Below are 24,021 nucleotides of genomic sequence, written 5' to 3' on the forward strand. Positions count from 1 at the left end.
AAGGCTGGGAGGGGGCACTACAGCAAATTTTGGAGTGGCTGTAGCCCATCCTGTAGCCCCACTCCTGGCATTGCCACCACCCTCCCCGAGTCCAGACCCCACCCCCACCTGGAACAGGCTGGGGCAGCCCACCCCTACCCTGCACACAAGTATCTGAATTCCACCCTGCTGTGCTTTTACCTTCAAGAGTCCTCATTTCAACAGCTCTATTTATATTTCCAACCTATTAAAAAAGCAATTCTGGTTTTAAAAAGGGCAATTGTTAGAGGGAGAATAAACAGAAAAGCAAGTTATACACTTGTTTTCACCAGCAAAATTTTCCTTTAATATAAATGGTAACATCCTAGCACCATAACAATTTTAGAAAGAGATTTTAAGTGTCACCAAAGTGAGGAAAATATTTTCACAAATATATATATACACAACGAAATAGGCAGCTTTAATGCTTTTGACATTCTTTAGCACATCCTGGGGTTCCAGAACAGACTTATGTCTTCCTTTATCTCTACAGAACTGTGTATTCTAAAACACTTATAGGGAATAATAATGTAATGTAAAAAATGTCAAACAGCCCTGACCTCTGACAGCACCCTGAGTCGTCTTTGAAATCTTTCTCCCCCCAGAAAACTTACGTAGCGAGAAATATTGACTTTGTTTTGCTTTGACAACTGTATTTCCAAAAGTTAAGAAAAACAAACATTAAACCATTTCTCATACTTCGAGAATAATGCTCCCTCTTTCAGCTAGTTGAACAAGGACTTGTAAGGGCAGAACACTGGAAAGACAACCTTTTCTTACTGAAACAAAGTATGAGCCTCCTGGAGAAAAAAGACTGAAGAGTGACAATTCACAAACTTACTTCTAAGAGATAGCAGTACTTATTTAAAGAGAAAAATCTATGTACTGTTGATCTTTATTTTTTTTTTAGAAAGAGGAAAAATTATAGAACTTTCTTGGAAATTTCTATGGAATTGCTAGAAAGAAAAAGATGAGATTAAAATGCATCTAATACCACCCAAGCTTGTTTTCCCGCTGTGGACGATGGGCCAATGGATGCCATGTCTGTTTGGGCTATGGTACTCAGATGGCGGTTCCTGTGCCACAAGCAGCTCTGACCTGACACCTGCAAGTTTACAGAATTCTTCTTCCATTGCATGCCCTAGATTTCTCTTTCCTGCAGTTACGAAGAACGCAATGCATGACTTCTCCCTATCAAATTTAAGACATGTATTTTCTCTCCTGAATGAGAGCCTCAGAGGAATGACGACCACAAGTGGATCCTGAGCCTGTCAAGACTGAATGTCACAGTCTTAACTGTCCAACTATATAGTAGAATACAGCTGAGTGAGTGCTTTAATAAGTCTCAGGTCTCATGCCTTTTAAAAACACTGTATTTAAGTTTTAAAATCACAACAAATTTAGACACATTGTGACCAATGGGCAGCCTGTGACAATTCTCCTCACTTCCCTCTATTCCTGCAATTCCTCATGTACCCCTTCCTCTCAACACCAACACAATTGCCTCCACAAGTGCACCAGTTCCACTACCGCAGCTGGTTCCTGCCTAGCATGCACAAAAACCAGTAGTTATACAAAAGGCCTGGGAACAGGTAAAAAAGCTGTGGCAAACAAGAACTACTGACCCACATGCTTCAAACTGGTAGGCTCATTTAAGATTAAAGGGACCACAGCAAGTGACAGTACAGAAGACTCAGCCTAACACACTATTTCAAAGTACTTCTCTCCGAAGAGAAGCTCTGGAGAGACCAAGGTTCAAAGCTTTTCAGGACTGTTGCAACTTCAGGGACATTTTAAAGCATAGGCAGAGGGAGAAAAAAATATTTGGGGGGGGGGAAGGAGGAGCTGAATGCATGCACTAAGTCTGGTAAGCAGGTAAGTCTGTGGGGAAAGGGATGTTGGTGTGTGTGGGGCAGATTGAGGCCCCAGTGGCAAGGAAAAGGAGCAGGGCACAGGTAAGAGCAGAGGCTAGGCTGAGCGAGCCCCTGGCCAGACCAGGTGGTGAAACAAGCAGAGGCCCCAAGGGGCACATGCCCCCCCCAAATCGGTGCACGGGGTTGAGGTGGCTGCCAGTGTGCACTGCACTTTGAGCCCTGCTGTCCCAAGATCATGCAATGGCACGTGTGTCCTTCTGCTGGGTGGGCAGGGGGCACAGGGCAGCTGCAGCACGGAGCAAAGCACAGTGTGCAGCAGCACCCACTCCCACCCCATACACAGATCAGGAGGGCATGTGTCCCCCCCCCCCCCACCTCCACTTGTTCTACCACCAGGCCTGGCCAGGCACACTTACCCCAGCCCCTGCTCCTGCCTGTGCCTCACTCCCTCCCTCACCACTGGGGCCTCAATCTGCCTCCCCACCAGAGATGAGGGACAGAGTGGGGCTGGAACAGGCCCTGCACAGCCAGGGCAGGATGCAGAGTGGAGCCATGAGTGGCTTATCTGAGGGGCGCCCAGCAGAGAGGGGGTGGCACCTCCTGCTGCCTCTCACACCCCAGGAGAGCACGGGGGCCTTGTGCCCTGGAGCTGCACATGGAGTGTGGTGGGCTGCTACTGCAGGCCAGGTCTTGGGAGGGTGGCACTGGGTTCTTCCCAGCTGGGGGGGGGGGAGGGGGGCTGCACTCAGAGTGGCTATGACAAATTTGGGATGGTTGCAGCCCCCCCCATACTCCCCCTCCCAATCCCACCACCTGCTCTGAACACAGCCCAGCCCCCACCCCCCAACCAGAAAGAGTCCGGTGTAGCCCCAGCCCACAGTGGCAACCTGCCCTCACCTCACACCTCCCAGGTTGTGTGTAGCAGCAGGAGCTGTGCCTCCTAGACTAACCACTCATGGTTCAGTCCCGCACCCTGCCCCAGCTGTGCAGCACCTGCCCCAGCCCCAGCCTCACTCCCTCCTTCACTGCTGCATGTGCACCCTTCCTCACCCCTGCTGCAGCTGAAAGAAATCTGTGCCTGGGCTGCCTTAGGGCCCTACTGCTGCCCCACATTTGGAGGTGGGGGGGAACTAAGCCCCATTAGCCCCCCACTTTTGTTGTCTATGTATAAACCTGAACAGCATCTACTCACTGTCAGTCACGCTGACAGATGGAATGGTGTAAAAACTTCTTTCAAAATTGGGGAACTTTTATACATACATTATTTCCCGAGTAATCCAATCATGAGATAACACACATAAGTGGAGCATAGATGCATTTTCTGGTTACATACTTGCTAGCCACTTGTGCCAAGCATGCATCTCTTCAAACACTAACACATAATTCCGTATTAATAGAAAAATACCAGAACAACTTAAATTTGTTTACAAAACATCCATGGATTATTTTGTTTAGTACTAGGAACAGCTTGATCACTTAATTCTGTTTAATTCTTTTAGATAACTGCAGCAAATGGACAGGTACATTCTATATTTTGATACTTTAAAAGTTTGTCACTATTGCTTGGTGTAGCCATTCAGCTATTGTCTAAGGGTGCTTATACACATGCAGAGGCTGCTCCAACACACTGTAATTACAACATGTCAGAGCAGACTCAATTAACTGGAGTCTGCTGGAGCATGGTAATTAAACACACTCCAGCAGACTCCAGCGTCACATGTATTAGCATCCCCACGCTGAAAAATGGCAGTGGGAAGCTTTAACTGAAACTCATTTGACAAGCTTTGGTTAAAGCACCCTCACCATCTTTTTTAAGTGCAGGGATGCTGATGCACATGATGCTTTGGGTGCTTCAATTAGAGTGGTCCATTGTGATTAAAAGTGCCCCTTCCCCTGCCTCCTGGAGCACATCTACAAGTGTCCCCTCACAGATAATATCTATAAGTGTCTATAAATGGGTTAAGTACTTGTCTTGCATGTTAAATAGACCTAACTTACCCCAAAGAATGACTACTTCTCCTACATAACCAGATCTATCTTTTTGAGGCTCCTCTGACAGACTTCCAAGATAACTAAGGATCTAGGACATGTTCAATCTGTTCTTTTGTATATATGATCACTAAGATGGAATTTCACCATAAACGTTTTAAGTCTGATGAATGTGAAGCAGTGTTTTAAAGCATAAACACTATAACAAATCCAATTAACTCAGTTTCACCCAGAACTAGAATTATTACATATAAATGAAGGCTCTATTCTAGAATACAAAAGGAAATGTATTACTATTTTGTAACTTGCATGCAAATTAGGTGGTGCCACTCCTGAGCTGAAGTCAGACTAATGAGATTTGAATTGTACACAGCTTAATAGACAATATGATCCTCACAAAAAGCAAACAATCCTTTTAAGACAGTAAGTAGTTGAAAACATTGACTACTGGGGCATCTTAAGTGTTCTGATAACCTCTGGGTAATATCCCATTTCCCCCACCAAAGACTGTAGAAAATCGTGCTAACCTTTTATCAATTAACCTTGATACTACATTGTAACCCCACTCAAATCACTACATTCCTGAATGATCTTCTTCAGCAGAGGATTAGACATGGGAAGGAGCATTACTCATATGCAGTTAAGAATTCTCAAATCTGATTTTTTATAATTTTTATCTTAATTTGCTTGCATTAGCAAGCATTATCAAAACTAGGAATAGGCCACTGGGATTGAAAAAAAAAAAAAAAAAAAGAGACCCAAACACATGCACATGTGCACAGCTGCATTGATTTCACTTCAGTTCCTAATAAAACATGCTATACTTCAATATTTTGAAGAGATGAGAAAAAAAAGCAGGATATTAATACTTAAATATCCTATTTAAATTTAGAATCACAAGAAAAATCTTTTATTCCAGGGCACAACAGAAACCTACGAAAACACCTCAGATAGGTATTTTTTTAAGGAAGACATTAAATTTCAATTAATTTACTCCCCACTAACAACTCACTCAGAATTAACAGTAACCACAGAAGTGCTTTAAAATTCTTTTCAGACTAAGTAGTAAAAACAGAAACAAAAACAGGAAAAATGCCTGAACAGAAGAAAGGGAAGACCAAAAGGGACAGAAACTTGAAGCATTTAAAGAAGCTGGCAGACAACAGGGAAAAAAAAGACAAAAAAAAACAAACAAACCCCATCTCCCACAAACAAAATTTAGGAAAAATGTAAACTTTTTACTCACAAAGTCATCTTCTCCTTCAGCTAAACCATAGTTAGGCAGAATAGCTCCTTCCATTGTAGTACTCTTGAATACACCTTTAATTTTGCTGCCTATTCTGCTGATTGCAAATGTTTCTCCTCTTTTCTGCGTGGTCCTGAGGATTATACAAACCAGAGCTCACAATATACAGCGAGTCAAAATTTTAGATAAAAAAAGCCACTACATATATTTGGGATAAGATCAAGCAACAGTACAAAGGAGGCAAGTGCTACAAGCATTTTCACTTTAGCATTATAAGTTTACTGTCCATTGCATTTTAAGATTTACTGCCCCCTGAGGCAAGAAAAAGAAACTAAACACAAGATTTGAACAATATGGGGAACAATGGACTTCAAATCATAAGCTAACACTGATGTTCTCATTATAGCATTACAGTAACAAAACACAGAGCACTAACTTCACAAGATAACTTTTTTAACACCACCATTTCAAACAAAGCATTAGTCCATATTTGCTAACTGCTGCACATCTAAGCATACTGTTTAATTTTTCTATAAACATCCCAGTGGTTTTGGGTACATGTGATGTAAAGCAGACCCTGATGACTTTAAAACAGCAAGGAGAGAAGGCAAAAAGCCAAAAGCTGGCAAAAGCCAACAAGGAAGGTTAAAGCTGACTGAACAGGAAAGAAAACAGACCTAAGTTGGCTTAAGGAGGCCTAGAAATAAAAGCTTGATATAAGGTTTAAAATCTTCTCAAGAGCAAAGCAATTTAAAACAGAGCATCCAAAAGTTTGCAACTTTAAGTAAACATGGACAAATGTTAGGCATCAAGTGCACATCTCATTCAAGTCACGTGTTTTAGCATTTTGACACATACTGCACATCGATGCATGCGTACCACGGATACTGCCTTTACCCAGATCTGACAAGGAATGGTTAATTTTTAACAGGGGAAGTGCAAATGAAATAGTTTATACAGAATTCCACCAGGAAGATTAAAGAGTGTCCCTAGTGCATAGTTTTCTTAAGTCCTTTAAAAACTTTTTAATGTGGAATATACAAATCAGGAAGGTAAACTGCAGAACTCTAAAAATGCAGAGAGATTGGTTGGGATTCAAAGAAGAAATACACATTTTAGCAAAACAAATGCATCCAATGGTTAATCAGTTCTCTATTTTTTTATTTTTTAAAATGTTTTATTTACAAGCCACTCGGGAAAGCAGAGCAGTTAACATCTGACAAAGCAGTTTCATCATCTAAACAGCAATATTGCCAACGGCACCAATTGTCAACTCTAAAAGCTTTTTCTTGTTAGGGGGGACTTGAATGTTTGCTTTCAATATTTCCTGATCAGAACTACCGTGTACATGTGCACACATAATATTCTAAAACTGAATAAACCACTTGATTGCTCTTCCAAACCATTTCTGTTTCTCACCTTTAAGTCACTGCCATTTCCCATTTGAAGAAAGGCATCAGTTTGCCAACCCTGCCATAAACCATAAGCACTATTCATGATACTATAATACCCTCAACATACAACCATCCCAATTTTTATCATTTACAATTTAGCCAAGTTTACTACTGAGCCAAACTATAACCAATTGTATTGAGATGTTTTCATGCTGGTGTACACCTAGAAAAAAACAGTTTAGAGATTACTTAGAGAAGCTTGATGCTTTCAATTCTGCAGGACCAGATGGGAATGGGATACACCCTCTGGTACTGAAGGAACTGGCTGAGGTAATATCAGACCCATCTCTCTGAGTACTTGTGCAGGTCCGCTGAGGTTCCAGATGACTAGAAATGGGCACATATAGTGCCCACCTTAAGAAAGGGAAGGAGAAGCAAACACAGACTAGAAGAAAGAAGTATAAAGGTGGATTCAAGACTGGTTGCATCACTGTATTCAATGAAGAATCTCCAGGATCTAGTAACATTGAACATCTTCATTAATGATTTGGATGATGGGAGTGCATGCTTAGCAAGTCTGTAGATGACATCAAGTTGGGTAGAGCTGCAGACACTTGTGTGGAGCTAAAATCCAGACTCACCTGGATAAACTGGAAATGTGATCCACAATCAATCAGATGAAATTCAACAAAGAACAAGTGCAATATCCTGCACTTTAGGCACAAAAGTATTCTTCATGAATACAGACTGGTAAAGAATTGGCTAGGCTACAGTATTGCAGGAAAACACCCAGCATATTACACTGAATGGATGAACACTGTGCGCTTGTTGTAAAAACAACCCCCCCAAAAAAGACAAATTAAAAAAATCCAGTATATTGGGGTGCATTAACAGACCCTTTCTTGCAAATCAAGGGAAGCCATGTTTCCTTTCTATTTAGTACTGCTGAGGCCTCATCTGGATTATTATGTGCAGTTCTGGGCCCCATACTTTAACAAAGAAGTGGACAGACTGGAGAGTCCAACAGAGAGAAAAAACCTATTAGACCTAAGAATCATGGCTTATTAAGAAAGGCTGAAAGAACTACAACTATTTAGTCTGAAAAAAAGAGAAGATGAAGGGGGATTTAATTACAGTTTAAGTACATGAAGTGTGATTACAGACTTTTCTTCGGGAGTACAGGGGGCAGGACTGAGATCAATGGCCTCTACCTGCAGCAGAGGAAATAGGAGGAAGTTTCTGACTATAAAGGTGGTCAAATACTTGAATAAAATACTTAGAAAAAAGTTGAGAACTTCCAAGGATGGAGATGCCACAGGAGCAGGTTAGACAGACACTTGGCTGAGATGGTTTAGTTAAGGATGATCCTGCCTTGACCAAGGGACTGAACAAGAAAAAACTTCATGAGGTCCCTTCCAGTCCTCCTTTTCTATCATCCTATGCTCCAAAACAGTTTATCTGCTTGAGAAGGACAATGTATATTTTTGTGCTGGTATCAAAGTCAATTTTAACAACTTGGAAACCTGGTATCCCCTCCCCTGCAAACTGGGGCAAGAGCTTAATATCTGGCATGAAGGTGGGAGAGAATAATTTGAACAAGGAGCCCAAGAATGCAGAACAAGAGAATGGAAGGGCAATTTGAAACAAGGAACAATAGGGCTGAGAGAGAGACTGGATGAAGAACCTCACAAAAACAATTAGGAGCTAGGAAGTTGTGGAGGAAGCACAAGAGAAACCAAATGAGGAGCCATGAAAAAGGATTATAATTGACTGAAAAGAAACTGACTAGAATGAGAAACCTGTGGAGACTATTAGTTGAGTGAAGAACATGAGACTTGGACAAAGGACTTGAGATGGTGAACACACAACTTGAACAGGAGCAATTTGGGAGGGGAAGGGCAGGTGTTGTAGAAAGGGGCAAGTTTGAGAAGCTGAAGGTGCAAGAAAGGCAAATTGTGAATTTTTAAAATTAATTTAGTTCAGAAAACATATTTTCGTAGATGTTTAAAAATGAAATCGTTTATGGCTGTTAAAGGCAGTATGATGTGGTCATGACAAAAGCAGTCCAGCATTAACAGGCAACAATTACAGCATACTACTTTGACTTACCGAAAATCATCGAAACTCAGGCTACCTCTGCAACAACAGGCACATGAAATTACACCAGAAGCCCAAAAGAATAAAGTTCCAAAGAAAGCCACAAGGTTACTTCAAGCAAAACCAGTCTAGGTCCTTCACTATATCCACTAGCAGAGATACTGGTGCACTTATGATCGTCTCTACAAACTTAAAGATTTACATACTGATACCTTCCAAAAGTAGAATGTTAATATCAAAATTTACTAAAGGGGATAGGAGAGAAAAATCAGTATATATTCAATGAACTTAGGGTTGTTGTATTTTAAAAAACCCAGTCTTAAGAACATTTAAGCATGTGCTTGAAATTAAGCAAATGAATAGCTTCTGTTAAACAAAAAGATTACTCTCATTCTTAAAACTAAACATCTGCATATGTTCAAAATTACACTGCTAGGCTGTAATCCAGGTTGGAAATTTATACAGGTCAGACTCTTTAAACAAAGCTGTGGGAAAACCTCATGCATTTAATTTTATAAAAGCACAAAATGTACTTTGTGAAGAAGCCTGAAAATGTAAATGGCTCTTGCATAGATTTTAACAATTAAAGAGACCATTTCACCATCTAGTCTGCTCCTCTACACAATACAATAATTCTGATCAAGCTCAACCAAACTCATGTTAAAACACAGCAATAACTAATATCTCTATAGAGACCACAGTTGGTTTTTGGTACATGGAAACTACTGAAGGGCCAGCATGGGTAAAGAGAAAAAAAATAGATTGTAGGATCCAAGTTTCCACATTTCCTCTTTAGAATTATTTAAAAATCAGCAACAGTTTAACATCTCAGATTGTTCTTTAACAGAGAAATCTTTAATTGTGAAGTCTGAAATAGGTTCAGCTTAGTACCATGTAAGTAGCATAAATGGGGAAATAGATTCAGAACGTTCTGGCATTCAGTCTTAGAGGGAGAAACAGTAGTTATTGAGCTTTAATTCAGTAACGATCATTAGGAATATCCTTACCATAACTCTTTAATACTTATGACCTCTGAGCTTTAACTTAGGTAGTTTCTTGTTAAAACTAATAATCTGATCTGTAAAATAAAACTTTAACTGTGTTTGTGTAGCATGGCTTATTATGCAAGTCGAACACTGCCCAGAGCCATTCATCTCTTTTAGTTTCCCCACAGTGCTCTCTAGCAAAGGAAAGAAAAGTTACTGAGCAAGAACTATAATTGTAGTTCTTTGAGATCCATTGTCCAGCTGCACATCCCAAAGTAAGTGCCTATGCAATTCATGTCAGCAGCATCCAGAAACACATATTGCACCCTACCAATCCTTGCACTTTTGACTACGGACATAAAAAGGGTGGAGTGTAGCTACTATACTGGACGACATCTTTAAAAAAAAAAAAATGATTGCTGTAAAGTAACTTTACTTTCTTCAAGTGATTGACCACATGCACATTCTATTAAGACTGATTCAGATCAAGTCCATTCAGGCAAATGTTTGAAGTGCTCCATATTCTACTCCAGTTTAGAGTGTTTTGGCTCAGATGTGTGGCTCCCTGCCACATACCCCCAACACAGAATTTCAAAATTTCCAAGACAGCACGCAGCAGCATGCTTTCGAACCAGGCAATGTGACAAGAGATTTATTGGTGTAGGTCAGAGGTTCCCAAACTGTAGTATACATACCCCTGGGGGTATGCAAGACATTTTTGCAGGATACAGGGGAGAAATTGTGTAAAGGCAGATTTAGTTTTTCATTATTATAATAGATTTAAGGGGTAAAGTATGCTGGTAGGAATACATGGGCAGCTGGTAAAATCTGGAAGGGGTATGGCAATAAAAAATTTTGGGAACTTGATAGTCACCTGGCTGGGGTCATCTGACCTTGGTCCTCTTTCCTGCCAGGGGCAGGGGGTCAGACATGATGATCCATTGTGGTCCCTTCTGACTCTACAATCTATGAAACTTTTGGTGCTGGTAAAACTGTTCAAGAAGGAACCTACATGTATTCTTACTGCTATCTTCTCCAGATGAAACTATGATGTGGCAAAACACCGTTATGGCATGAATTAACCCAAACTGCTCTGACAATAGCAAAGAAAAATCAAGGAGGCAGTCTTCACTAACAAACACACCACAGAACATCACTGATTCAAATGGAAAATCCATGAGAGTGGAAAAGTTGCCTGGCATTCTATTCCAGTAGTATTTTATAAGATGGCTGGTATTCTAGTTGTATCGAGCAGCAGCAGTTCAAAGATGACCCTCTAGACCAGGGGCAGGCAAAATATGGCCCACGGGCTGAATCCAGCCTGCGGGTGTCCAACATTAACTGTACCCCACCCAGCCCGCGTGCCTTGCTCCCATCCTGGTGTGCAGAAGAGCCCAGCTCAGTCAGCACGCAGCTTCCAGGCAGGGCTGCTGCTGTCACTGCTGTAGCTTCTGGGGTACACACTTAGTTTTCCTGGCCTCCAGCAGCTTCTCCTCGTCTCCCTGCTGCAGTGCTTGCTCTGGGCAGCAAGTAGGGAAACAGTAGGGGGAGCTGTGACAGGGCAGGCAGGGGGCTGTAGCTGGGCAGGGCTGGGAAGCATGGGGCTGGCGGAGCTTGAGTTTAGGGGGGCGGCAGGAACACAGAGCTCAGGTGGGCAGGGTGTGGGTCTGAGGAAGGGTGTTGGGATTCCCCTGCATACTCCCCTCCAAGGCACATAGCTCACTGCCAGTGGCAGCAGCAGGCAGGGGCCCTTGGGGCGCTCGTGGCACTGTAGCTTGGCAGTACGCAGCTCTGACCAACACTGCACATGGTGACAAGGAGAGCAGCCAGGCCAGTCCACCACACAAGCGTGGCTCCCAGCACCTGCATGCCACCGGGGAAAGCCCCTCGTGATGGAGACAGCTACCTATTCCACCATGTGCAGTTTCTGGGACTCTGCCGAAAGTGGTGGGGAGCCCTGTCATCTGCTTACATGATGGCAGCCAGCTCCAACACAAAGGCAGCATGTGAGTGCCAGGAGCTGCATGTGTGGAGCGGGAAGTGTCCTGCAAGAGCCAGGCCAGCCTGGCTGCACTCCTTGCTGTCATATGTAGTTCTAGCTGGAGCTGCATGCTGATGGGCACCTGGAAGGCCCCTGCCTACTGCTGCTGCCACAGGCAGCAGGAGCCGTGTGCTATGGGGGAGACGGTGTGGGACTGTCCCCACACCCCTCATACCCTTCCTCATATCCCACAAACCCAACACACACACACACACACACCCCTTGCAACATACCCTATGCCCCCCAACACAGCCACACCCCATCACAATGCCCCCTCAACTACACCCCACACACAAAATACAAGTGTAAGGCTTTTTGACCTATTATGCAGTCACCTCTATATATACACACACTACACAAAAACCTCAAATGACAAAATATTTTTTTTAAAGAATTAAAATACCTTATAGTAAATGTTTGACTTCTAGTATATGATTTAGTTTTTTCCTTGTTCAGATAACCCCCCCTCCCAAAAGGAGTACTTCTCACGGCAAGGGGAGGGACATCCCGGGGCAAGGGTCAGGGGCTAGGGGTGGGACTTCCAATCCCAAGATGATGACCATGGGGCAGGGCACCTATCAATGGGCAGGGCTACCCTCGAGGCGCTCAACAGCTTACCAAAACTCATTAAGCAGGCCTTCAGCCGGAATAAATTGACCCCCCCACTGGTCTTAAGCAGAGGGCAAGCCAAGAGGAAATGAGCTGCTGCCACTGTCTCCAGCTAAACTGGGTTCCCTGGACAGCTGCTCCTTGCAGTGCAGAGCAAGAACAGGTCATGAGCTGCTCTGGGGCTCCCCCTGCAACTGTTATTAGCCAGGACAGCAGCAGAAGGTGCAGGGGACAGGCACAGGTGGGCAAATGGCAAGGGGGCAGGGAGGGGGAAAAGGGCAAAGATGCGGCTGTCTGCCTCCTTTGCCACTGCTTTCCCCACCATAGGGGTCAAGGAGATCATTTAAGACAACCTCCCAATAATTAAATTCTATCCATGGAAAACTGGAAGAAATGCGTAATTTTCCATGAAGAGAATGTAATTATTGGGAGGTCTTAAATTCAAAGTCATCTTAGATTCAAATAAATTCATGCAACTACCATGTGCAGCATCCCAGACCAGTTGGAACAGGTATGCTGGGGGAAGGGGAGGGGTCTGTCTGCCACATGAGATAACACTCCTGATTTAAGAGAACATTCAAAGCAAATGTTTTAAAAATGTCAATTAAAAAAAAAAGATTTAATACACCTACCTATTAGTCCTTGAATTGCGGACTGGGGACTCTGCTCCTTTTAAGAGGTGCCTGAAATACTAAAATAGATGGATGAGTAAAAATACAAGAAATCACTGAGTCAAGTTCCTTCACTTCTCCATCGGTTTGGCTGCTCACAAACATTGGGGGGGGCGCGTTTTATTTTAAGCTCAACATGCCCCCATACTAAGCACAGGGCATGCTCAGAAGAGGCATTGTGTTAATTGGACCTGGCTCACCCAAAGTCTATATAGATTGGGTGCTTCAATAAGACTTTTCAGTATTTATCTAATAGCTGATTGAAGTGCCCCACTGAAGCATCCAATCTATACAGACACTGCAGAGCCAGGTCGAACTAATCCACTGCCTCTTCCAGTAAAGCACTGCTTGGTTTTTTCCCCACCCCCACATCTGTCAGCTCCCTTTAACAGTATTTTACAATTTTAAGAGTTGATAGACATTTAAATAAATTATTATTTTTGCTTCCAAACCTTGCCTCCAGAATGAAAATTAAGAACTTTACCAATACACATCTCTAAAATTACAATGGTCTACCTCAAACAACCTATTTTAAAACTAGTATAACATTTCAATTACCTTAAAACAGTATATATGTTTTTTTCCTCAGGAGTGGTTTTGCATGGTGGGTATGCTAAATCTTACAGTACTGTTGTATTATGAAAGGCAACTAAGTAGTATTAAAAGAAGTTCCCTATCAGTTACTTTTAGTTCAAGTCCTTACTTATACAAATGGGGGAGGAAGAGACCTTTTTTAGATTACAGTACTGCAAATTCAAATCTAAGATGTGATAATGAAGTATTCTCTTTTCAGATGTTTGCCTTAAAAATTCTGTAATTACAATTTAGTCATCAAGAAAACCAATTTCCTTACTCAGAGCTATAGTGGCTCCACAGTGCTAATGGAGATGAGAAAACAAGCTATTTGCCAGTTAAGCAACTGAAATCTCAATATTTACAAGAAGCAAAACTTCTGTAAGCAGCCTATCTTCCTAACAAACAAATATTTTAAGGCAAGACAACAAACCTCTCATGCTTACCTCATCACTATGACAGAACATAGGTGCAAAAAAATTCTCTAAGAGGGAAAGAACATGTTCATATGCTTCAAAAAGGCATCGCATAGTTTGAAGTTTCACAACATCTACATATGGACCTTCAGCAACTACAGAAAAAGTGTTAAAAAATTATGGTGAATATTAAATTGACCCTGCCTGCATTTCACACATCTCCCTCCACACGCTGGTATTTCCTAAATTAATCAATAGAAATCAATGCACTGAGCACCCAAAAATTTTGCAACTAAGATGCTTGCTGAAATGAGTTTCAAATACACATTGTAACAAAGATTATGCAGATAAATTTCAATGAAGAAAAACAGCATACACATCCATGATCACTGGTTTAAGCGTGATTTTTCTGCTATAATAAAATTAAAGTTATTCATGATTTTGATTCATTAAGATTAATTTTTTAAATGACAGAATGCATTATGGAATTATAGTATAAATTAAGTGTTACTTTCAGTCTGGAACTTACTTCTTTGAATCTCTTCCACAATAAAAGGGTCAAATCTAATTTTATCAACACTTTCTTCCAAACAGTACGTTTCATAGATTTTCTGTACTTCTTCATGAATAGACTTCTTTTCAGCATTTGTTAGCTCTGGTCTTAAAATTTTATCATTGAATTCCTCTGCAAATCAGGGGAAAAATGTATTTCTTAATTAAATTAATTAATACAAAAGGCTGTACCTTGCAGAGGCCATGTAGCTCAACTCGTACACCATACTAATAGGTATGACTTTTCATAAAATCTTCATTATACGAAAACTTAAGATGATGAGACCCATAAATCTAATAAAGTAGTTTAAGTGGTTTATACTTTCATAAAATTAGCCCCTAAAATATGAACTACAATTCAAACCAGTTATTCCATGAGCGTACAGCAGCGGTGGGCAAAATACCCAGCCAGGGACAATGTGGCTGTTCCTGCCCATGCCAGATCAGGAAGCTCAGGTAAGAGCAGGTTGGGAGCATGCTGGTCCTCCATCTGGCCACTGGCCTGGGGTGGGGGGCTGGCAGCGAGGGGACACGTGGGAGCCAGTGCTGGCAGGACGCAGAGCAGGGTGGCTCCCCTCGCTCCCTGCTGGGGCAGCCTGGCCTGGCTCCTTAGAGCCCAGCCTGCTCTGAGTCCCGCGGCACTGCCTGGCTGTCGCTGGCTCCCAACAACCCTGTCTGGTCCCAGGGGCAGTACGGAGGCTGCCTGGGGCTGCTGGGGGTGGCATGACCTGGCAGGGACGTGGTCCAGGGCACAGGGAGGTGGTGGGGAACTTTCATCCTGCGCCTGAGGCTTAGGGCAGCAATAGCCTGGCTGCCTCCCACAGGAGGCTATGGTAGGTGCTGCTGCCCCGGGGGCAAGCTGTATGTTGTATGGTATGTAACCTAGTTGCGTTCCCCTCCTCTCCCCCATCCCTCGATTGTTAGTCCCTCGCTCGGGCGCTTTGTATTTCCATCTCAACTTTGTCATCTTTTTCCTGGATTCCCCATCCAAAACATCTACTAATAAAAGTTAATCTATCACATTTCATCACGATATAGGTACAGAGTAAGAACAGTACATGGAAAGTAACAAGAGCTACATGCATTCACTTTGAGATGAAGGCATTTTTGCTATTAAAGTACAACCACACAGGGCACAGTTCAATATTCTTACCTACAGTTAGGCAAAACTGCAGCACATGTACTGCTCCTTCCTGTTTGAGGAAGTTCATGAAACGAAATAAGAGATCTTGCTCTTCTCTGATCTCCTTCAGTTCCAACTTCAGGACCTTATTATGGAGGGTAGATATCACAGTTAGTTTCCAAAGAAAGCTTGAGGAAATATTAAATACAGAGGATCCCAAATTTTCTTATTGCATATCTGGGGTCTGGACTCGATGACCTTCCAAGGTCCCTTTCAGCTTCCAAACATTAATTCATCGACATTAAGGCTGGAATGTCTATGAATCCACTTCCAAATTTACCAGCTGCCCACATAGTTTCATAGTCTGTAGGGTTGGAAGGGACCTGAGCAGATCTTCAAGTCTGATCCCCTGCCATGACAGGAAAGTTCTGGGGTCAAATGGCCCCAGCAAGGTGTACATCTAGCCTCCTCTTAAAGACCCCCACGATAGAAGCCAGCACCACTTCTCTTGGAAGTTGGTTCCAGATCCTAGCCGCCCTGAAAGTGAAGTAGCGCCTCCTGATATCTAGCCTAAATCTACCCTCTGCCAGCTTATGACCATTATTTCTTGTCAGTCCTGGGAGTGCTCAGGGGAACAGAGACTCCTCCAATGCCTGCTGGTCCCCCCGACTAGTTTGTAAACAGCCACTAGATATATACCCCTAACAGCATACATTTTAGCCCCTTAAATGCCAATTATTATAATGAAAATTAAAATCCGCCATTACACAATTTCTCCTGTGTACCCCAGAGATGTCTTGCATACCCCCAAGGGTATGCGTACTACAGTTTGGGATCCCCTGGTCTAACAGAAGTAATAAAAGAGATAAAGTAGTGTGTATAATACTTATCCACAGGCTGATATACAAGGTAAATGTTTTCTTCACTTACAGACATTTTTTTATTTCGAGGCTCTGCAAATTTTTGCAGAAATGGAACCAGTGAAGAAGCAGGTTCAGTTGCTTTCTCTGGCTGTAGAAAAAGAGTAGGTCAACTGAGTAAGGTAACTGACACATGCAAATTAAAAATACGTTATCTGAATTTATCAGCACTTACTGGACTATCATCAATGAAGATGAGAAGCAAATGGTTGACAGTATTCTAAGAAAATACAAAAATACATATTACTGTAGTTCCACTGCCATGTTATTCCCAGGTTTCTGGTAAAATTTTTGTAGATCTTCAAAAGCTTACAACAGCAAAACACAAAAGCAGTATTAAGTAATGGCTCTCACAAACAACAGCAAAACACAAGAGCAGTATTAAAGAATGGTTCTCACAACCTTTATGTTAATGACTGCACCCAAGATCCAAAGGCAGGGAATCTATACAAGACAACATTCCCAGAAACAAGACCAACAGATAAAAACTGTACTGGCATTTTACACTAATGCAGAGCAGGTAATTTGTGACTTCTACCGCATGCATCATTCCTTGCTAGCAATCACACAGTATTCACACAGGTGTGAAGCATTCGTCCCCTCGTAGGAAGCAAGGGAGGGAGTTAGGCAGGGCTGGGGCACCAGCAGGGAGTAGAATGGAGCTGTGGGTGGCTCATCCAGGGGCTGGGCTCCCTGGCAACACACCCCCTGCATGCACAATAGCTTTGAGGGATGCAACCCCGCACCGCTGCCTTCACTGGCCACCACCCACCCTGCGCACAGTTCTGGGGTCTGCCCCTCCAGGACTGCATACCATGCCAGGGAGATGGCCCCACCCCCTGTGTCCAAGCCTGCAGCAGGCAGAACAGGCAGGCAGCTGGGCTCTGCTACACTGCAGCAGCTGCTGCCTGGGGAAGGGAGCTGCAGATCCAGGTCCCTGGACCCGTAGCCCTGGGGCCCCCCTCCAGCAGGGCCAGGAGGCTATGGGGGAAAAGTGAGCATCTGTGTTCTTAAAACAAATGAGTCTGCCTTTTAATGGAATCAGCAGGTTAATAGAATCAAAAATCACCATTGCCCAAACTGATTCCAATAAGAATTACTCATTCACCAAAATCTCACCGGATCTGCTATGAAGTCCATGGAAGGCAGAAAAACAGAACCAGACAATATCTCTCTTATGAGCAATGTCAAGGATCTAAAAAAAAAAAAAAAAGGATTATGTAATAACCAGTGATTATCAGAGAATAATCTGCAATGGATACATTTATTACTATTAAACAAGGAAATATGTTTTAAAGAGATGTTATTTTTTAATACATTGCAGCACATTACACATATTTCATCTTGGGATGTTTAAACTAAGGGTCAATGTGATCTTTGGATGTATAAACATGGAAACAGTGAATAAGAGTAAAGTGTTTTTATCTCTGTACAACTTTAACAATACAGGAATGATATAATCATGTAAGATATCCACATTTTAAAAAGAATGCGTGGGGAAAAATTAGAGCAGATGCACAAGAGAAAAAAAGTAGACTAAAGAAAGCAGAGTGTGAGTTTTTAAGAAAGCGATATGTTGAGCTTCTCAAAGAAGGCTGAGAGGTGTCTTGATTACAGCATGCAAAATAACTTCACAGGAGAAATACACAGGGTTCAAAAGGCCCCTGTAATTCAGTAGAGAAAGGCATAACAGAAAACACTGGCTAGAAGCCAAACTAATCCTAATTGAAAAATAATGCATTATTTTAGAAGCGACTTCAGTTCATTACTGGAGCAAGCCAGCAAAGGAAGCTGTTGATTTTCTATGCCTTGAGAGTTTCCAAATCAAAACTAGATGCGTTTAACTAAAACATATCTTACAGTAACGCAACACAGCAGTGAACTGTGCAAAAACTGAAACAGCTTACATTTTACAGGAGATGAAACTACAATATAATGGTCCCTCTGGTCTACAATTCAACAGCTGGAAGGTAAGGGGTAAATGCCAAACAGTAGTTCATCACTTAACTTCCAAACACTTCTCCTTAAGGGTCCTGCTAATCTTTGGAAGTCAGTAATTTCAACATGCAGATTGGCTTGTTTTCAATGCCTTAAATGTTTGCTCCTTATACGTAGATAATTTATTTGCTAGAAATCTGGATCTATACATGCAACTGCCTGACCTTAGATTGTGCTAATTTACTACACATATAGATAAAGGTCCTATGGATCTGTGAACTCCTTCAGCTAAGACCCTTCCTGTCCATTTTCCCTGCGAGTCCATTCCACTCCACACAGCTACGGGCACTGTCCTAGAACGTGGTACTGAAGATAAAAAAAAAAGGGTTAAAAGGGAATTGTGCAGCAGCCACTTGCCACTACACTTCTTTGATGAATTCATACCCCTCTTACAACGGATGGGCTGTCTGTATGGTAAGGTTAACTGGAGAAATAAGGCCAGGTTTCAGGAGGGAGGTTGGTGGCACACTTGTTTCTGGGACTGCTGGGTTGCTACAAGACAAAAAACACCCAAAACATTTACCCAAACTTGCTATGCCAATATTATGTTCCTATCAGTATAAATGAATACTGATCTCGGTGGATTTTACAAAAAAAAGTATGCACAGAGAAGATTTAGGATTTCAGTGCTGCCACCTGCCTACCAGAACACAAATTATTCATGCTTCTCAAGCTTCCCTCACACACCACTACTTCAGCTTCCTACTTTTTAACACCCCCTAAAATGTTCAGCTTTGAAAAATCAAAATTGTGGAGAAATAAAAAAGGAAATTCATTTTTTAATCTCACTAATGGAAATGCCCATCTAGAAAAGCAATTATATCCTTTTGTTGTTAATAAGACATCAGTTAATAAGGCACCAGTTGTCTGAGTGTATGTGCAAACAAGCCCATGTTTTGAGAAACCATTAGTTTTCTTTGCCGTTTCCCAAATTGGAATCATTCATATACCGATTATACTGAAACAGAATTATCCAGGCCAAATAAGTAACAATTTCATGAAGCGTTGCTCTCTACATCAAGGATCAGTTCACTTCCTGCAAATTGAGTTTTCTAACCAGGAAGGGTGTCTTGAGGCCCTCTGGGTCAAAATACAGGGAGAACATGGGGAGAGTGACATACTTGGAGGAGTCTACTATAGACCTCCCCACCAAGAGGAAGAACTTGATCAGCAATTCAATAGGCAACTGGTCGAGGCTGCACACTACTGATGCACAATCGTTATGGGGGACTTCAACTTTCCTGATATCTCTCTTGGGATAAGCACAAAGCCAAATCTGACAGGTTGCGCAGTTTTCTCACTTGCACTGATGACCTCTACCTAATGCAGGAGGTCTATGGGCCAACTAAGGGAGAGGCAATGCTTGATCTGGTCCTGGCCAAAGGGGAGGACCTGGAGAGCAGTCTGATCATCGAGGAGAAGCTTGGTGACAGTGACCATGATTTGGTGACTGTCTCAGTTCACCGAAGAGCAGGCAGATCCCTCAGTAAAACAGAAATCCTTAACTTTGGGAAGGCTGACTTTTGCAAACTCAGAGATTTGGCAAATCAGGCAATTAGAGACCATTACCCCCTGGATAAGGGAGTACATGAGAAATGATCGTCTCTCAAAAACATAATCCTTGAGGCACAGGGGAAAGCCATACAATCTCACAAGAAATATAATCAATGATAAGGAAGCCCCCCTTGGATGAACAAGGAACTGTTGGAGCTCATTAAATTCAGAAGAGAAGCCTACTCCAGTTGGAAAATGGGAAGCATCACCAAAGAAAACTACTCAGCACTTGCCTGCACCTGTAGGGAGTGGTCCAGAAAAGCCAAGGCACAAACCGAATTCAGGCTAGCTACCAGAATCAAAAACAACAAAGAGTCCTTCTTCAGTTATGTGAGAAATCAAAAAAAGAACAAAAGATAGCATAGGGCCCCTGCAAGATCAAACAGGGCAGCTGACATCTGATATCCAAGAAAGGGCCAATCTCCTAAATGACTTTTTCACATTGGTTTTTCACCTTCCCAAGGGGATCACACTGTCAGAAAGGACATGAACCTGTCTGGGAGCAGATGGCAGGCCCAAAATTGATGTGGATCAGGTGAGGGAATGCCTTGAGCAACTGGACATTCACAAGTCTGCAGGCCCAGATGGAATGCACCCAAGAGTCTTGAAGGAGCTGGCAGACATCATTGCGTCTTCCTTGGGAAAAGATATTTGAAAATTTGTGGCGCTTGGGTGAGGTCTTGGAAGACTGGAAAAGAGCCAACATGGTCCCCATCTTCAAGAAAGGGAGGAGGGATGACCCGGAGAATTACAGACCAATCAGTTTGATGTCCATCCCTGGAAAAATCCTGGAGAAAATTGTCAAGGGATCCATCTACATCAGACTAACAGAAGGCAAGCTTCTGAAGGCCAGCCAACATGGCTTTGTGACTGGAAGGTCTTGTCTGACCAACGTCATCTCCTTCTATGACCAGGAGACAAGCCCTGGACAAGGGAGATGACACAGATGTCACATCTGGATTTCAAAAGCCTTTGACCTAGATCCCCACAATGTCCTCATGGCTAAGCTGAGGAACTGTGGGCTTGATCATCTTATGGTCCCAACAGCTAGGCAACTGGCTAGTTCAGCCCCAAAGAGTACTAGCTGGCAGGAGCAAATCAACATGGTGCAGTATGACTGGTGGAGTTCCTCAGGGCTTGGCACTTGGGCCAGTACTTTAATATCTTCATTAACAATCTGCAGAGGCGAGTCAGATGCAACTGGCAAAGTTCATGGATTTCACCAAATTACAAGGGTAGGCAGTCATACTGCAGGACGGGCTAGCGATACAGACCAACTTGGACATGCTCTCAAGATGAGCTGACCAAAACTTGATGGACTTCAATGCAGAGAAGTGTAAAGTGCTGCACCTTGGTAGGAAGAACCCTCAACATACTTACAAGCTCACCAGTGCTCTGCTTGCTAGGACTATGACCGAAAGGGACTTGGGGGGTCCTGACTGACCACAGTATGAGTATGAGTCAGCAATGCAATGCTGTGGCTAGCAAAGCAAAGCAAACTCTGGGATGCATCTACTGATGCATCTCAAGCAAAACCAGAGATGTCATCCTCCTGCTTTACTCGGCCCTAGTGAGACCACAGGTGGAGTATTGTGTCCAGGTGTGGGCCCCCCACTTCAGGAGGGATGTGGAAAAGCTTGAAAGAGTCTAGAGGACAGCCACTCATATGATCCAAGGCCTGGAGGGCAGGCCGGACAAGGAGAGGCTGAGGGACTTGGGACTCTTCAGTCCGGAGAAGAGAAGGGTCGGGGGGACTTGGTAGCAACCTACAATTACATAAGAGGGGTACATCAGAACCTGGGAAAACAGTTGTTCACCAGAGCTCCCCAAGGGATAACAAGGTCTAATAGCCATGAACTCCAGGAAGGCTGATTTAGACTAGACGCAAGAAAAAAGTTCTTTATGATGTGTGTGTCCAGGGTCTAGAACAGACTCCCCCCAGAGGTGGTGCAAACACCTACTCTGGACTCTTTCAAAAAAACAAAACAAAACAAAACAAAACAAAACATTGGGATATTTTTCTTGCTGGGATCACTTGATCCCAGCTGACTTCTCACCTACAATGGCAGGGCTGGACTCAATCTCACGAAGTCCCTTCCAGCCCCTAGTGTCTATGAAAGCTTCATCTACCTGGAACAAAACAGCACCCAACATTCCCATTATGTATAGGGTGACCCTATGTCCCTCTTTTGCCAGAAATAGTTCTGGATTTTGGAGGCTAGTCCTGGCTGGCCAATGCAAATTAAAATGAGTGTCCTGGGCACAGGGTGGAAAGGCAGAGCAGCACCAGCTGCAAAACAGTAAGCCCTAGCAGAAAGCAAGATTGCTCTAAAAATAGGTTAGCTTAATTAGTGGAAAGACCATTACAAAGGGGAGATGATTTTTAAACACCTGTGAAATAATGAACAACAGTTCGTTAATGGGCCATTGACTCCCTTAGCTGCCATGGCCCAGCTCTGGTATACCACCCAACTCTTACTTCAGTCTGCAGTAGCATCCTTAATTGGTGTGTGGGGGGGAAACAACAGCATCCCAGATTTCACATTGTCTCTGTGGTCAGCCTAATTATGTAGAACAAGCACACCAAGCCTTCACAGCGAGTTGAAGACAGTAACAAAATGATTCAGTTTTCACTTGTTTGCATTTTCCTAATGATTTGGCTTAAGGACACAAAAGAATAACATGAAAATGGAGCAAGTACAGAAGCTCCACTTTCAATTCCTTTTTCCATACCCTTGATTAACTGTCCTTTAGATATAGAATATTCCAAATACCACTGATTTTGTAAGAATTCAGTCTTCCAAATCAAGTTGCTTGGTTGTTTCACAGAAAAGAAATTCAAAGTTAAGGTTGGCGTATTGACAAAGTTATTCATAGTAAGGAAGGTCAATGTAGTTATGCAATAAGCAAAATGTTCGATGGTGTACTATTATGTACAAATGTAAACTAGATTCTGGGAATCAACAACTCATGGGGGAGGCGGAGGAAAGCATGAGAGAGCCACTGTAATGAAAGAATCTGGGGGGGATAAACACACTAATATAGAAGGGTTCATTGATAGTGCCAGAGAAGTTGTATTGGAGCCTGTGACAGTTGTGCCTCCCTAGGGTCGTCAATTCGTGGTCCCACAACACCGATCAAGGGCCAACTGCCTGCCTTCTCACCTGCCATGCCTTGTTGTTTGCTTGATTGGAAGATCTTAACCAAATGGGAGGCTGCCTATTTTCTGTCTCGGTGCCCGAGGCATTATATGCGGCTCCTTTCCTCCCCTTATACCGCAGCCCAAGCCTCGCAGATGTATCTGGTGTTGTTCAGGTCTGTCCTACTCTCTGCGCTGTGCAGACGCTCTCTGGCTTCTACCTCAGCCTGCACCCTCACTGGCGTCCTCTAGCTCGTCTCACAGCCCACGCCTCTAGCCTGTCACGCACTGCCCGTTTCAGGACTTCTAGCCCGTGCCAACTCTGGGTTCCTCGCTGCCCCCTTCAGTCGGGGCTGGGGCCCACGCACCCCAAACAATGCTGCGCCCTCTCCAATGCCAGGAACCTCCACACTACTGTGGAGTCCCTATGAGGCCTCCTCCAACCCCTAATAGCCTCACCCAGTCCTCCAGTCAAAACAATAAACACAAGAACACAAAGCCCCCCTGGGCTACAACATAAAAGCTAGACCGTTCCGGTCACAAATAAGAATCCATCCCTACCAGAGAGAGAGAGCGAGCGCATCAACCCCCAGCAGGAACCAGGGGATGTTCCCACCGTCAGAGTTCTCCCCTTTTGTGCTGGCTGAGTTCCTCCTCCCTCGGCCACCGGAGGGAAACTGCCCTCCTGGCCTTCTGCCTGGGCTTAAGAAGGGCTAAGCTCTGCCCCTTCCTGTCTCTAGATTTCCCTGGTTGCTAGGGCAACCAGCACCTGTGCAGTCCTGGTGACTGGTAGCTGAGCTTCCCCCTTCCCACCACTAGGG

The 24,021-nt window shown here is 43.3% G+C and overlaps 1 protein-coding gene across 4 annotated transcripts in view; it reads right to left on the reverse strand.

Annotated features, from left to right (window-relative positions):
• Nucleotides 1-24,021, reverse strand: part of SNX14 (sorting nexin 14) — a 76,564-nt gene that overhangs the window by 26,175 nt on the left and 26,368 nt on the right. For 2 of the 4 annotated variants that reach the window (XM_090035995.1, XM_090035966.1), the window contains exons 9-17: nucleotides 17,629-17,704; nucleotides 16,685-16,729; nucleotides 16,520-16,600; nucleotides 15,620-15,734; nucleotides 14,444-14,599; nucleotides 13,945-14,069; nucleotides 12,887-12,945; nucleotides 8,631-8,657; nucleotides 5,128-5,260 (exon numbers count right to left, since the gene is read on the reverse strand). In XM_090035995.1, coding sequence (XP_089892121.1) covers nucleotides 5,128-5,260; nucleotides 8,631-8,657; nucleotides 12,887-12,945; nucleotides 13,945-14,069; nucleotides 14,444-14,599; nucleotides 15,620-15,734; nucleotides 16,520-16,600; nucleotides 16,685-16,729; nucleotides 17,629-17,704 — 817 coding nt within the window. The remainder of the gene's footprint in view (nucleotides 1-5,127; nucleotides 5,261-8,630; nucleotides 8,658-12,886; nucleotides 12,946-13,944; nucleotides 14,070-14,443; nucleotides 14,600-15,619; nucleotides 15,735-16,519; nucleotides 16,601-16,684; nucleotides 16,730-17,628; nucleotides 17,705-24,021) is intronic. The other 2 variants (XM_090035986.1, XM_090035976.1) reach the window with 1 other exon arrangement.

Source organism: Crocodylus siamensis, chromosome 1 (assembly GCF_052110815.1).
Source record: "Crocodylus siamensis isolate JL-2025a chromosome 1, ASM5211081v1, whole genome shotgun sequence".
Taxonomy (NCBI): Eukaryota; Metazoa; Chordata; order Crocodylia; family Crocodylidae; genus Crocodylus; species Crocodylus siamensis.